Consider the following 15,620-nt stretch of genomic DNA (forward strand, 5'->3'; position numbering starts at 1 on the left):
ACACACATTCCTACACACATAGGCACACATAAAAACACAGTAACTACCTTAATACATAATATTTTTAAAGGTAATGGAATTTTTAAAATAATTAACCCTAAAGTTTAAGCTAAGGAGACAATTATATATGCTGTTTGGAAAATGATTTGGGAATGCAATATTTCTCCAAACAGCATATAATTTTTATTATCAAATTTCTACTTGAAACTCTGAGAACAATTTGAACTTCTAGTTAGTTAATATACTGTTCTAAAAGCATAAGCATTTCCTAAGAAAGAAGTATACCTTGCAAGGTTAGAACACATGCAATGTAGAGATTATAAAAAATAAAACAACTATTATAGTAAGTTTCAACAGTAAAAATAATTGCCATTAAAGCAACATGTGGGTAAATCCCTCAAATGTTCTTATCTATATACATGGTGATTTTACAAAGTTGTTAGGGAGGATGAATTGGACCTTAATGATTAGCTGGGACAGAATCTTTTTTTTTTTTTTTTTTTTTTTTTTTGGCAATATGTCTTAATCAACAGTCCTGCAAGACAGCTATCTTTGTATCTGGTACCCACAAGAACAGTGCAGCCTATATTTCTTTTTTAAATTGATTTTTATTGAGCTCTACATTTTTCTCTGCTCCCCTTCCTACCTCTTCCTACCTCTTCCCTCTCCCCTTCAGCCCTCACCCAAGGTCCCCATCCTCCCTATTTAATCAGAAGATCTTGTCTTTTTCTACTTTATACTTCCCATGTAGATTAGATCTATGTAAGTCTCTCTTAGTGTTCTCATCGTTGTCTAAGTTCTCTGGGATTGTGGTTTGTAGACTGGTTTTCTTTGCTTTGTGTTTAAAAACCACCTATGAGTGAGTACGTGTGATAATTGTCTTTCTGTGTCTCGATTACCTCACTCAAAATAATGTTTTCTAGCTCCATCCATTTTCCTGAAAAATTCAAGATGTCATTATTTTTCTCTGCTGTTCAGTATTCCATTGTGTAAATGTAAAAATTCTTTGGTCGAGGGTCATTTAGGTTGTTTCCAGTTTCTGGCTATGACAAACAAAGCTGCTATGAACATAGTTGAGCACATGTCTTTGTGGCATGATTGAGCATCCTTTGGATATACACCTAAAAGTGATATTACTGGGTCTTGAGGAAGGTTGTTTCCTAATTTTCTAAGAAATCCACCACACTGACATGCGAAGAGGTTGTACCAGCTTGCATTCCCACAACCTCTCCTCATAAGTTGTCATCAGTGTTTTTGATCTTGGCCATTCTTACTGGTGTAAGATGGAATCTCAGAGTTGTTTTGATTTGCACTTCTCTGATGACTAGGATGTTGAACATTTCTTTAAGTGTCTTTCAGCCATTTTAGATTCCTCTGTTGAGAGTTCTCTGTTTAGATCTGTACTCTATTTATTTACTGGATTATGTTTTCTTTTGGTGACCAATTTCTTGATTTCTTTGTATACAGCCTATATTTCTTGTTCAATCACGCTCTGTTTTGTTGCTTTCATGGCATCTGTATTTTTTTGATCTCGATGGATTTTATCCTCCCCTTAGATGTGTGAAGATTTTTAAAGATTAGAAATCTGAATAATCTTTGTTCATTCTTAACTTCCTACTAAATTAAGAAACTTTTTTTCCTTTAAATATAGTTAATTTAAAATTTTAATAATTGTAATAATTACAGCACTCCCACACATTCTATTCAGCAGCAGGATGATGGGGTTCAGACTGATGCACAGGATGATGAGCATATGTATGGGCTCAGACGGATGCTCTCAAATCAGTTGTCTTCCTCTGCTAGGAGCTGCTGCTGAAACTGTCTCCACAGTCTATGGGTAGACTTTGTAATCTAATGCTTAATTGAAGCATCAAAGTTCTTTTTTTCCCCCTCCAATTGAGACATGTTTAGGCTGATTTCCATGTCAAAAAACACAATTCCGGTTTCTTAAAGGTTCCTAAAACAAACAAAGGATCTGCTTCGACCTACGTCGAACATACCAGCTTTCCCCAAGTGCTTACTGTTACAGCTATTTAGATGAGAAACCATACAATGATGAGATAAAGATTCTCTAGGGAAATAAGAAAAATGAGTTATGACTCAATCGCATTACCTTTTGTAAACAGGGCTGCCAGCTAATTTAGACTTTTTTAAAACCTTTAACAGTAAGAGATTATTTTGATAAATTATTCATATTTCTGCACTTTGCATCATCTTACAATTTGCATATCTGGCAGCACCTGGGCCGTTCATCCAGACATCAGCACCCTTGGTCAGACAGAGTGACCAAGGCTGCTTCATTATTAATTTCATCTCAATAGAGTGATTATCATACTAAAATGAATCATTATTCCAGAAATATGCTTTCCTGGGGCAGCAAGCACAAGAGGCTTAGCCTAAGAACTTGTAAGCACATAAATTCTTAGTTTAATTTTAAATCTTCCTCTATTTTGGTAGCATCTGTGTCGAAAGACATAGCTCAGTTTCATAAGAAAATATGAGAATATCGTTCTATAAAGAATAGTGAGAAATAATTCATACCCTGATTGATCAGCTTATTGAAGTTCAGGATAAATTGTTTTCAGATTCTAGTATCTTATTTTAAAAGGATGTGTGCTCTTGGAGGGTTTGGAAGATGTGATACTGCTGGTCCAAATTTAATTTTGGAATTGGTTACTATGGATTTCTCTCATGGTTTATGTCAAAGACATTGCAATTCTATCTTTATTTCCTCCCCCAATGTTTAATTACTTTTATTAGGGCAAGTATGAACATGTTTTGTAATTTCTTTCACTTGCAAGCAGGAACAGTTAGGTGCCTGTATCCACACCGGTTGCTCCCGAGGTCTGGTCACAATATGGCACCACAAGAATGATAAGTCACCTTCCACTCTGGCAAGGGGCAAAGCTTCAGTCATAGTACCATCAGGTGATGGTTCCTCCCGCAGCTGTCTAACTGTTCAGTACAAGTCCTCAAGCCTCAGTTTTTTTAAATGACCTCTATTGGAAAAGTAATCATGATACATTTCTTCCTCTAAAGGATATTAGTATTCTAAAGACTGTTCCAGAACGTTGGAGCGCTCATATATCTCATAGGTGGAGAGTCACGGAAGATACAGCTAAGAATAATGATTTTGCCAGAATTATTTTTCCTCCCTCAGCAGCTACGTTGTCTTCACCATATCCCTCTAATTCTTATGTACTTCCAACTTTTCTGTCACCAAACAAGCAAAGTACCAGTATGTGTCCCAGTGGACACACAATAACTGGAGGTAGGGAAGCAGAAACAATAAACTGCAACACCCTCTGCTGATGGATCAGGTTGGCGGGAGGAGCACTCAAGACCATAGTAACTCACCTTCAGTGAACTTCTATATTTAGTTCTCTTGCTTAACCTAAATGTCTTGTGTGTTGCAAAACCTTCAAGGGGCTGCCATTTGAACTATCTTTTCTGAAAATCAGTCAAAGGATTTGATTCATGACTTGCCTAACGAAGAGTTGCTTTCTTCTTGCTCTAGGGAGATACCAAAAGTTCCACTTGTACAAATGTTATCTGTTTCAAATATAATCTACTGAGAATAAAGTTCTGAACTTCAAAATAAAAAGGCTTTCTGCTTAATAAATGATTAATTATTAGGAACAAGGGAGATTGGTTGTTCACTTTTATACCAATCTGGTCAGCTGAACTTTTCCACTATTATCATTCATTAGATTTCCTGTGCATTTTCTTTTGGGTTTATTAGAGATAATTTTGTTAGTAGATCTCTAGGTTCTAAAGTTATGGAGATTAGTAAGCAACAGTTAGTAACCGTAGGGGATTTGTAGATTAGTGAGAAGAAACAGCTGTGTAAGTAATTTAATGTATGACTACACTGAGATTGAAATCTTTCAGTGCCATGCCCAGTAAACTAGAATTAAGGAATGACGAATGTGTAGAGCATGGTACCACTACTAATTCCTTGCCTTAGCACTTGCTTCTACTCATTCCATTTCCCTTGTCAGATTGTTCCCTTGCTTAATGGGCTCTTTATTATTTATTTCACTGTCATTTTCCAAGTGAAGGATCTAATACATTATTCAAGTTTTTCTCCTTACTATTTTGAAACAGTAATTCATTTCTCCTACTTTATTCTAAAAAATGGCTATAATGAATGCAGTGATTTTTTTTTCAGTGGTGGAGGAGATCTTAAAACAATTTTCAGATGCAAACATTTTTCTTAAATAACAATATAATCACCTATTGTCCAATAGCCAAAGGCAAATGCTGAGGGTTCTGGTGTATGTAGCTCATTTGCTTGCCGCAGGTATTTGAAACTTACATCCAACACTAATTGAAGTCAAAATACAAATGATGACTCATAATGACAAGCGTGTCATTTTTAATATTTGAAAGATGATTCTTTAATTAAATATATAGTGTCAATATTTTTCAATTCTGTTAAATCAAGTTTTTCCATGCCTATGGATTCCAGAAGTTAAGACATTTGGCTTATGAGATCCATGACAATTTATTTATATTACTGTTTCATGATGTTTAGAATAGTGACCTGTTGAATAATTTCTTTACTAAAGCATGATAGAGAAATTATGCTGGCATTTTAATATGGGACGTACATTTATTACAATTCAAATTTAGCCCCTTCCATTGTTTTATGGTACTGAATAGATTAAATAAAGGCTTATACATACCGGCCTATGATTTTATGGCATAAATATCAATTATCGATATCAGAACTATTATAATCTTTGAATGATACTATGATAATTCAATTTGTTTAAAATCATATTCTTTGATGAAAAGATACAACTAAAATTTTAAAATAAAGGTTAATAACAATATAAAAAATTCATTTGAAATTTTTCATTAGATTACGTTGGTTGGGATGATACAGAAATAATGCTTGCTACCATTTGGGAACTTTTCAGTAACTGTGAGGAATATGTATTTCACTTTATTATTTTTGTTATTTCTGCATTTGTTTGGAATTTGTCTCTGGTATAGTGTTAGTTTCTTTGGCAGAAATCGAAAGGAGGCAGAAAGCATACCTTTGTTGGAGATCTGCCTGGATTTCATGTGCTTTCTCTTCTGTGAGCTTTGGTGTGGGTTTCTTTTGTTGTGCATTTATAGTCTCAGGATTGAGTCTCCTCTTTAAACTTGAAAACAGTTCTGTTGAAAACAGGCGTTCTGTTCAAGCAAATGTCAGATCTGATCATCTCTGCAGGTGTCCTTGGTAGCTCTGAGACTGCTGCTGCTGCTGAGTGGCCACAAATGGGCAGAGTTGTTGAAAAGGCCTTTGGTTTTATGCTATTTGCTTCTCCTGACATGCAGTTCATGGAAGAGGTTGCAAATTAGCACACATTAACTTAAGATCTTGAACTCAGAGAAAGACTACATGGAATTTTGAGGGACTCATACTGTTGTTATGGACCCTGAGATTTCCTTCTGTTGAAATCGCCTTGCAGACTGTCCCTTAAAAATGAATTTTGTGCCATGGGAGAGGGTTGAAGGGGAGGGGAGAGGCAGGGAAGGCAGCAAAGAAAAGTGTAGAGCTCAATAAAATCAATTAAAGAAAGAAAAAATTGTGGACTATAAAGATGTCTCAGCAAACATTTAAAAGCACTTGATGTTTATATATAGGGTCTTAATCAGGTCCTTGCATCCACATGCTAACTCACATCTATATGTGACTCAAATTCCAAGGAATTGAACCCTCTCCTCTGACCTCAGAGAGCATCAGACATGCATGTAGTGCACATGCATACAGGCACGTAAAACACTCATTCACATAAAATAAAGTATTTAAATCTTAAAACAAAGGAAATTTGATCCTATAACAATATTGAGAACAAATCAGTGTGGATTAACAAACCAATGAGGATTTTTTGTTGCTGTTATTGTTGTTTTGTTTTGTTTCAATTTTGGTAAGGGAACAAATAAAGACAAGTTTTAGAGAGAGAACTGAGGCACAGCAGAAATAAGAGCCGATGGAGAATGCTCCCTAAAATATACCCATCCATGTGTAAGTGACCTTGCAGAGAGAGAGGTCATTCAAATGAGCTCTGAGAAGTCAGAAACCAGGTTTTAAATAAATAACTATAATAATAGTAATAATAGAAAAAACAATAGATACTCCATCCATACAAAACTGAAGAATCACTACTTTTATAATAACGGTTATGATATAAATTATCTCTAGAATAAAAGACAAAACATTTTTCTTTGTCCAAGGACATGGAATGTCATTATTATTATTATAGAGATGGGGTTTCTCTGTGAAACGCCCTGACAGTCCTAAAACTCACTCTATAAATCAGGCTGGCCTCACACTCACAGAGATCTGCCTGCCTCTGCTTACTGAGTGCTGGGTTTAAAGGCATGCACCACCAGCACCCTTCTATTTTTTGATGTTGAATTGTCCCTTGTTAATATTACTTTTATTTATTCTTGAAATATTGTATTAATTTTTAGACATGTATACAATGCATTTCGATTATATTTATCCCTGCAACTTAACTCCAGCCCTCCTGGGGTCCTCCAAGACAACACTTCTGCCTCCCAACTTCATATTCTATTTGCTTGATTTTAAAGATTTGTTCCTATTATTTTTAGTTTGTGTGTGAGTGTGTTTATGTGTGTCAGTCTGAGTGTGGATATGGACATTTTAGTGCATTGCCCTCAAAACCCCAAGGAGACAGACCACTGGGGAACTAGAGTTACAGGAAATTGTGGGCCCCCTTATTTAGATGTTGTGAACAGAGCTCAAGCTCCCCGGAAAAGCAGTACATGGCCTCAAACTCTGAAACATCTCCACAGCTCTTATTTGTTTGCTTTCAAATTAATAATCTGAGGCTAATTAGTGATGCCCATTTGTACATCTGTGCAGGGCCATTCAGTGGGTATTTTCTAGAAGCCATGCCCCAAAGAAAAATCCTTCTTCTGTCAGCTGTCAACTGCTAATAGCTTTTCAGCAATGAGAAGGTCTCTAAAGCATCCACGCTGAAAGTTTGATAAACTTGATCTTGTGCAAATTCTGTGTACAATTGTGTGTTGTAGCAAATAGCCAGAACTACAGATATTCATGAGTCTGATGACCTAACATGTGAACATGTCAACATTTTACAATGCTCTTCCCCACCAAGAGGCTCTTGCACTCTTTCGTTCCCTCTTTCATAGTGATCTCTTATCCTTGGGTTGGGGAGAGGTTAATACAGAGGAGAATCTAAGGCTGAGCCCTCAGAATCACTCTTGCTCACAGTGCTCTGTCCAGTCAGTCATACCATCCAATGATGTTCTCAGAACTCTAATTAGTATAGTTTTAAATATGCTGATATCTAACGAAAGACAGAAGACAAGTATATGTGTTGTCAACACTATCTTTGTGTCTGGCTTAGAAAATATTTATACTAATGTTTGTAATTTTTATTTTTTAGAGCCAGGAAAATCTGAAGCCAAACAAACAACTACAAAAGTCACAGCACAAGGTAAGTAATCAACACTTTAAAAATACTACTGAGGCTTTTAGACATAAAGTAAAACAAACAAAACAAAAACAAAAACAACAGCCAATAATTCACAATCCCAGAGAACCTAGACAATAAAAATGACCCTAAGAGAGACATACATAGATCTAATGTACATGGGAAGTAATAAAAGACAAGATCTCCTGAGTAAATTGGGAGCATGGGGAACATGGCAGAGGATATAAGGGGAGGGGAGAGAAGAAAAAAATGTATACCTCAATAAAAACAATTAAAAATAATTATAAACAAATAAACAATAAATAAATAAATAACACTACTGCTTTTCCCTCTCTTCCATTCATAGCATTTTATTGACAAAGCAAAAACTGTTTATTGCAGAAGAGCGCCATCTGCTGGTTGCTCTTCTGCAGTAAACAAACTGTTGCTAGAATTTTTTTTTAGTTGGAAATGATTTTTTCACATATATATTCCGATTATGGTTCCACTTTCCAATCCATCCAAACCCACATCTTTTCTTAGTCTTTACCATTAGGAACCAAACAGACATCTAGAAATAGAAATAAAATAGTATAAAATAAAACAAGCATACCTGAATTGAACAAAACAAACAAATGAACAACAACAACAACAACAAAAGACTCAAACAAAAGCATAGAAGACACAAATATAGACATCTAGACATACACATTGTAACACAAAGAAAGACCCTTTAAAGCAAAATAAGAAACTAATATTATAATTATAAGTAGAAGACATGTTAAAAGAAATAAAAAAGAAAAAAAAGTGCATAGCCAAAGTGCTGTGAGATCAAAACACTCCCAGAGATACCACTGAGTATATTTTGTGTTTGCCATCTACTTCTGGGGATGGGGCCTGGCCCTCAGGCTGGCTTGTGTCCTTAGTGAGACTCTGTTAGAGAAAACAAACTTTTTATTTGTGTCTAGTTACAGATTGGAGACAGTTTAAGGATTAGGGATGGTGGCTTGTCTCCAGTTCTGCTCTCATCACTGGAACCACATCAGGCCCAGTCACTCACTGATCTATCTCCTCCAGGCTTAAAAGTACAAGGGGTGCATTCTCAAACCAGTAGCAATTAGACAAAACACAAAAGGGAGACACAAGAATTCTGCTATTGTCACCTATGAAAAGTTTAGAGAATAGTTTGAGAAAACAATAGGGAAAATATTCATTGAACATGATATCCATTTTTTCTTCTACACTGGATTATTCAGTGCTGAGATGTTTAGCAATAAAAGAGATACATTTAGACAGTGGTATGATTGTTTCTGGGTAGAGGGGCCTCGCAGCAAACACATTAGCATACAGTGTGTTGTGAGATATGACTGAATGTATTGCATCTGACCTAAATCTTATTTATCAGCAATTTATGCACACATGGTTAAGGGCTAGGGAGCTACTTTTAAGTTTTCTTGCTGATTACCAGTTCAACAAAATTGCTTTTTCTTTACAAAAGTTTATATAGGGAATGTAATAAATATTATTTGAGGTAGAACTCAGAGTGAGTCTATATGAAAATATATATCAGGGTAAATTCCGTGGGCAAATAACTTTTCTTAAAAAGAGTTCTTATTCCCAGCACTTGGGAGGCAGAGGCAGGCGGATCTCTGTGAGTTCGAGACCAGCCTGGTCTACAGAGCTAGTTCCAGGACAGGCTCCAAAGCCACAGAGAAACCCTGTCTCGAAAAACCAAAAAAAAAAAAAAAAGAGTTCTTATTGTGTTCATATGTGTGCGTGTGTGTGTGTGCATGTGTACCTGAGATTTTAGGCCCTTCTATTTTGCTACTAAGTTCTGATAATGATTCAATGGTTGGAGAACAACTTGGGTCAGGAATTAAATTAACAGTCAAATGCTAATGGAATTAAACAGCAAGAGTTGGAAAGACTTGTGGAAACGCACTTCAAATTTCAGCTCAGTGATTTACATAAAAGCACATTTTCGGCAAGTTTAGAAAGTTTGGTGTTCAAATAAAATATTATTGTTGAATTACTATTATTTCAAATAATGTATTATTGTTGAATTTATCGTTGACTAGTAACCTTGAGTCTCTTCATGGCATTAGAGCTCTTCTTGATAGGAAGGCAGCCGCCAGTGTTGATTTAGCACCCTGAGCAATGTGGCATTCGATTCTGTAGGATGTATTCAGAGAAAAGGCAATGACACACTCAAATAAGAAACAGCATGAAGGGAATAATCACTCTCAGCATGGCAGAATTTCCAGAGATCATTCATATAGCAGATAAATAATTAAACTATTACAGAAACAAAGAAATAATTGATGCTTTCAAGAAATATAGGAAGGGACAAAGTTTATACCCTAGTGACAATAAAGTCATAACAGACAGACAGTTTGGAAGTAGACCAAATAAAACTGAACGCTAAGTGTGATATGAAATTATAGCTGAAATATTATTTTATTTCTTCTTGTTATTTTATTATTATTTTATTGTTTCTAGATTATTTTAGAAAGGATTGATTTAAGTGTAGATTTTTGCAAGTTCTTGAAGAAATTTAAATTTCAGAGGCTTTATTCTTTGTAGAATTCATAAATGGTATTTTTAGTATATTCTTACTGCAAATGAAAAATAGACTTAAAACCAGCATATATTTATTCAGGAGCAAACTATATATTTTGTAGAAAATCATTTACATTTTTGATGGATACAGACATAGTTTATGTTTTATGACTTTCAAAGAGAAGTTGTAATTTATCAGATTAACAATGTGTAAAATTTAAATGGAAAAAGTGATTTTACAGAAGAATAAACTTGTCTTCTTGTCTATGGGATTCAATATATATAGTATGTGTATATTTTATATATATTTGCTTTTTCTATATTCTCATTTCTGACTTTTAAGAAATTTTCACAGTTATACAGTTTTTGTTTATATGGTTATTTTTATAATGTGTTTATTTATATATTATTTATATAGTTATAGCTATGCAGTTTTTGGTGGGCTTAGTAGTTCATGGGTGATGACTGAATTTATGAGTACCTAGGATGTATATTTATATTATGAGGTATATTCTAAGGAATGGTTAATTAATATTTTAACAATGTTTTCTTTCCATTATTTCAGCAGCAGCTAAAAAGGATGAAAAGAAAGAAGGTATGTTTTAATGTTTTACATAAAATCCCACTGTACCATTTGCTCAAACAATTTACCAATACTCAGAACTGGGTGTGACTGCTCTTTTTCCCACATTCCTATTGGATTACTGGAAATATTAAGCACCTGCATTTTGCACAAATGTGCCCTTTCTATTTCTGCTTGCCCAAGGGATGAGCTCCACTCTCAAAATAGTTTCAACATGACTTTTCTCAAGACAAAGTATAAAGTATAGTATGTCCAAATCATAGTCCTCTTACTTTGTTGGAAACTTGATAAAGTTCTGTTGATTTGTAAAATGCAGAACCCGTTCTCCTTGAGTCCTTTTATATTGAGCATTCAGAAAAACCCTGACTTAACAATCTTGTTCTAAAGTCAATATAAATTATAGTCAATCCTTATCTATCACTTCCACACCACATTGGTGCAACATAGAGTAAAACATGCCTCTTTAAACAAATTATAATGGATGAATTATTAAAGCAAACATTTCATTCAATACTGTGTGATGAGGGTAAAGTAACACAAGGATAGAGAATACAACTTCACAAAACTAAAAAGACTTGAAGATTGTGTGTGTTGTGGTGAATCAGACAAAAATTCTGGAAGATACTAAACTATGGGTGATCAGTATGATTAGGCCTTGTTTCTCCTGATGACCACATACCAGACTCAGACTTCTCTTCCAAGAGTGCTAACTTTTTTCATAATAATGATTACAGTCTAAATAGTTTAGGGGGGGTCATATGTCAAAAAAGTTGAGAAGATATTTACAATGACAAGAATTCTAAAGTAAAGGAGAGAGAGAGACAGAGACAGAGAGAGACAGAGAGAGAGAGAGAGACAGAGAGAGAGAGAGAGAGAGAGAGAGAGAGAGAGAGAGAGAGAGAGAGAGAACAGCCAGTAGAGGTCTATAGACATAATGAAGTCTAGTTATGGTTAGTGAAGCATGGGAGGAGAGAAGACTAAACTAGTTCCCATCATCCTCTTCTGGGAGATGTTTCTAGTGCACATTCACACATTTGCAACATGTTCCACCACAGCTAATTAGTCTAAGCTCATTTTTATTGCAAAAATAGCATGCAGATATAAGAAAACACTTGTAATGTGGGAATGACATCTATAATCTCATTAGTGTTCATCTGATTAGAGAATGATAGGAAAAATCAAAGGTTATATTTTATACTTAATTTTATTAGAATTTTGTGTAATCACATTCTGGTGAAGTTCACAATTTGCTTCTATTAAACAGAAAACAAAGAGTTAATATGCATGAAAAAGGAATCAAAACAAAGCCTTGCTTATTAATTTAGCCAGCAAGAAGTCACACTATTATGATAAAGACCACTAGGACACATTACTGTGTTTTCTCTGCCATTTCAATCTGTATGAATTCTCTATATAAATGTAGTAAATCTTTTCACACTGTTCTTACAAATGATATCATGTATGTTCCCTTCTTAAACACTTTGGAAAGTCATCAGAGATGTCATAAGAACAAAGAGGTGGTAAGTTCCCAGCACAGTTGTATACAGTATAAAACCTCAGAAATGTTTGCTTGTCTGTTTTCCTGCTTTAATATTTCAGTAGTAAAATCAATTTATATTCTAATTTGGGTAAAGGAATAATATTAATAACTGTTTTTGAGATAGTCATGCAAATTAAACTGTGGTGTTTCTGTGAGCTCATTATGCTAAATTGATTTTTATTCAGAAATTACTATTTTAATTCATTAACTATAGAACAAAAATATTAAGAAAACCATGGTATATGGAGCAATAAAGAAATAATCACATTATAGTTTCATATATTTGAGCTGAATGATTGCCCCTCACCCATTGTTATGCCTCCAGGACATTTTCTAGTTTTGCTTTTGCCTTACTAATATACCTCAAATCAGTTTTCTTGAGAAATTCTCAAAATCCCTATGTGAGTAGCTTGAAATTTTTTCCCATAGAAATTCAACTGTTGAAAAAAAGCAAAACACTTTTAATATAAGACTCCAAAACTCTACTGAGCTAAGTTACAATTTTCCACTGGCCCCTGACATTTAGTCTTTCATATACTTCAGGCTCATTGACCTCTCCATTGCTTTATTCTTCCTAAAAAATGAAATGAAAACTGTAATCTGAAGTACAGCCTTCAGCCATGTCATTGCTGCTTGCATGTCACTGTGATCTCATATGCTCTCAGGTCAACTAGAGTGATTGATCATCCCTAAAGAGCAGACAATTTTATAGTGTTCAGTGACTTCAGAGAATCCCTGAGACCTTTTCCATAGTCCCCCAGGAGGAAAAAAAAAAACAGCATCCTAAAAATTTAAATGTATTTTGTATTCTTTCTCCTCACATGAATGTTTACTTGAATTTTCCTGAAGCTAAAGGATGTCTGACTTTGAAAGAGATTAAATGGCTAAGCAGATATACCAATCCAACTGTCATCTCGTTAGGTCAGATGTTAACAAGATTCACAGAAGCATAGAATGCATAGTCATTCATCTCACTATTTTTGTCAAAAGAATTATATATGCCATAAAGTGTGATATCAATGTTCATTGTAACAGATTTATTGTTGCTAGTAATTTATAAGCACGTTTGAAATGTTCTCAGCTTACTTTTCAAGCTATCAACACCAATTAAAATAAATAGAAGCCGTTTGTGGTCCTTAATGGTTATTAGTCATTGAAAGGAATCCTGAAGGGAAATGTTTAAGACTGTGACAGAAATAAATATCTTGCCCATACTAGTTATTCATTCTACAATATTAAACTGTGTTAATTAAAATGTTTAAATCATTAGCTGTCTAAAATACTGAATGACTCCACTGTGACTATAGAATGGATACCTCCAATCTTAATCTGAAATTAAAGTTCTCAAGTCCACTTTCACACTTGCTGTCCATGATTGCTGTCAGGCATACAACTTGGCAGCCCAATACCACAGATCAAATAATTCCAGGGGTCAGGCATGAGAAGTCCTTTGGGACTAACACAATATATTACTTTCATAGATATAAAAAATAAAAATTAGCTGAGGGTACCTGTCTCATCTTGTCCTTCTCCCACATGAAAACAAGATAAGATATTAATGTCAACAAACAGGTAAGAATCACTTCCACAGAAGCCAATTCCTCCCATGATGATATAATTTTGTAAACTAATGTTCCCTTCCTTGAATCCATGGCTAGAAAACTGAGGTGGAGGTGAGAAAATGTCTTCACAGTCACAATGGAGAGATGAAGGGGCCTTGGGAGGATTAGTCCCATAAGCTCGTCACAAGCCTTCCACAAGGCTATGTTTATAGGACTGCTAGGGATTCTATTAAGATTCAAGTCAGTGGAGTTGGCACTTCAGCTTGCATAGCTAGTGCGATGCTATGTACAAAGCTACTAGGGTACTACGGTGAGGGTATCACCCTACATGCTAACTCCTGCTCTTCCTTTATTACTTTAGGCAAAATTGCTCCCAATATTGCATATATAATACTGTCATGACTCTGGTATTTTTGCTATCTGAACAGAGCTTACTGTTCTGTTTCCTCCTATGAACAGAACATGTAAATGTTTTAAGGCTCCAGTGATACCTCCTTTTTGTGAGAAGTTTGATCCTCTTACTTAAGAATACTGAACTAGCCGGGAAGTGGTGGCGCACTCCTTTAATCCCTGCACTTGGGAGGCAGAGGCAGGAAGATCTCTGTGAGTTTGAGGCCAGCCTGGTCTACAAGAGCTAGTGTAGGACAGGCTCAAAAGCTACAGAGAAACCCTGCCATAAAAAAAAAAATACTCAACTATAATCTGCCTTTGAAATCTGCTGACATTGCTCTACTACTATGTGTTTCTTGTCCTCTTGTGCTCTGTGCTGCTTATATTTAGTTTTCCTTTGTTTTAATTGATTGAGTCTATTGACTGAAAGGGCTATATCCAATTTACTTTAATCCATGTACGGCTTAATTCTTTTTTTTTTTTTTTTTTTCTCTCAGAAATTAGGACTAAACTCAGGGCCTTATTCTTGCTAGGCAAACACTCTAGTATTAATCTGAATCCTCAACCTACTTAATGATGCTATGTTGTTGACACAGTGCTCAACAAATAAGCATTCTCTGAATAAATAAGTAATGTCCAAACTCTTAAATATGAAGGTCATAAGAACAATGTATAAGCAGCTATTTCCAACATATTAGTCTAGTAATGATGATGATTGGGTATTACATTTTTATGAGGTTTTTTTCTGAAGTTGTTTGACTTTCTCTTGGGACCACCAGTTCATATAACAAAACTGAGGCTGCTAGTCTGCTTATTGATTATGACAGCTTGGCCATTAGCATAGGCTTTTCCTATTAGCTCTTATAACTTAAATTAACCTTTGTTGTTGTTGTTGTTGTTTTGTAGACCAGGCTGGCTTCAAATTCATAGAGATCCACCTGTCTCTGCCTCCCCAGTGCTGGAATTAAAGGAATGTGCCACTACTGCCTCACCAAATTAACCTGTTTTTATTCATCTACATTCTGCCTTGTAACTCAGTTACCTCTATTCTGTACCATATGTCCTACCATTCAGTGTCTCCCTGGCATCTCCTGCACACTTACATTTTAACCTCAAGTTCCTATCTTTCTCTTTCAGTTCTGACTATTCTCTCCTGCCTAATAATAATTTATTAACTAACTAACAAGCAATATCAATCCACTCAATTTCCATAATACCGGAAATCATCGAATATGTTCTAGGTATGTGTAGACTATTGAAAAATGTACAAGAAATTTCACATGGACCACCATAGACAAAACAAATGAGGAACTAAATGCTAATTTTATGGACTCTTATTTATCTTTAGAAACACTGACTTTCTATTACAAAGTTAATAACTACTCTAAGCACAACTTAAGTATCAATGAAAATTAGATGTAGCCATTTTGGTTTATATACCTGTCTATGCTTTATGCTTCAGAAAGAACCTCTTGAATTATAATGTTTATCCTTTGGAAAGCAGGACAATATATTCTTAAATAATTTTA

General features: G+C 34.9%; 1 protein-coding gene across 11 annotated transcripts in view; it reads left to right on the forward strand.

Annotated features, from left to right (window-relative positions):
* Trdn (triadin) overlaps positions 1-15,620 on the forward strand; it is a 377,801-nt gene that overhangs the window by 224,750 nt on the left and 137,431 nt on the right. For 10 of the 11 annotated variants that reach the window (XM_057761731.1, XM_057761734.1, XM_057761735.1 and 7 more), the window contains exons 12-13: positions 7,431-7,481; positions 10,582-10,611. In XM_057761731.1, the coding sequence (XP_057617714.1) occupies positions 7,431-7,481; positions 10,582-10,611 (81 nt within the window). The remainder of the gene's footprint in view (positions 1-7,430; positions 7,482-10,581; positions 10,612-15,620) is intronic. The other variant, XM_057761732.1, reaches the window with a different exon arrangement.

This window comes from Chionomys nivalis, chromosome 2 (genome assembly GCF_950005125.1).
Source record: "Chionomys nivalis chromosome 2, mChiNiv1.1, whole genome shotgun sequence".
NCBI lineage: Eukaryota > Metazoa > Chordata > Mammalia > Rodentia > Cricetidae > Chionomys > Chionomys nivalis.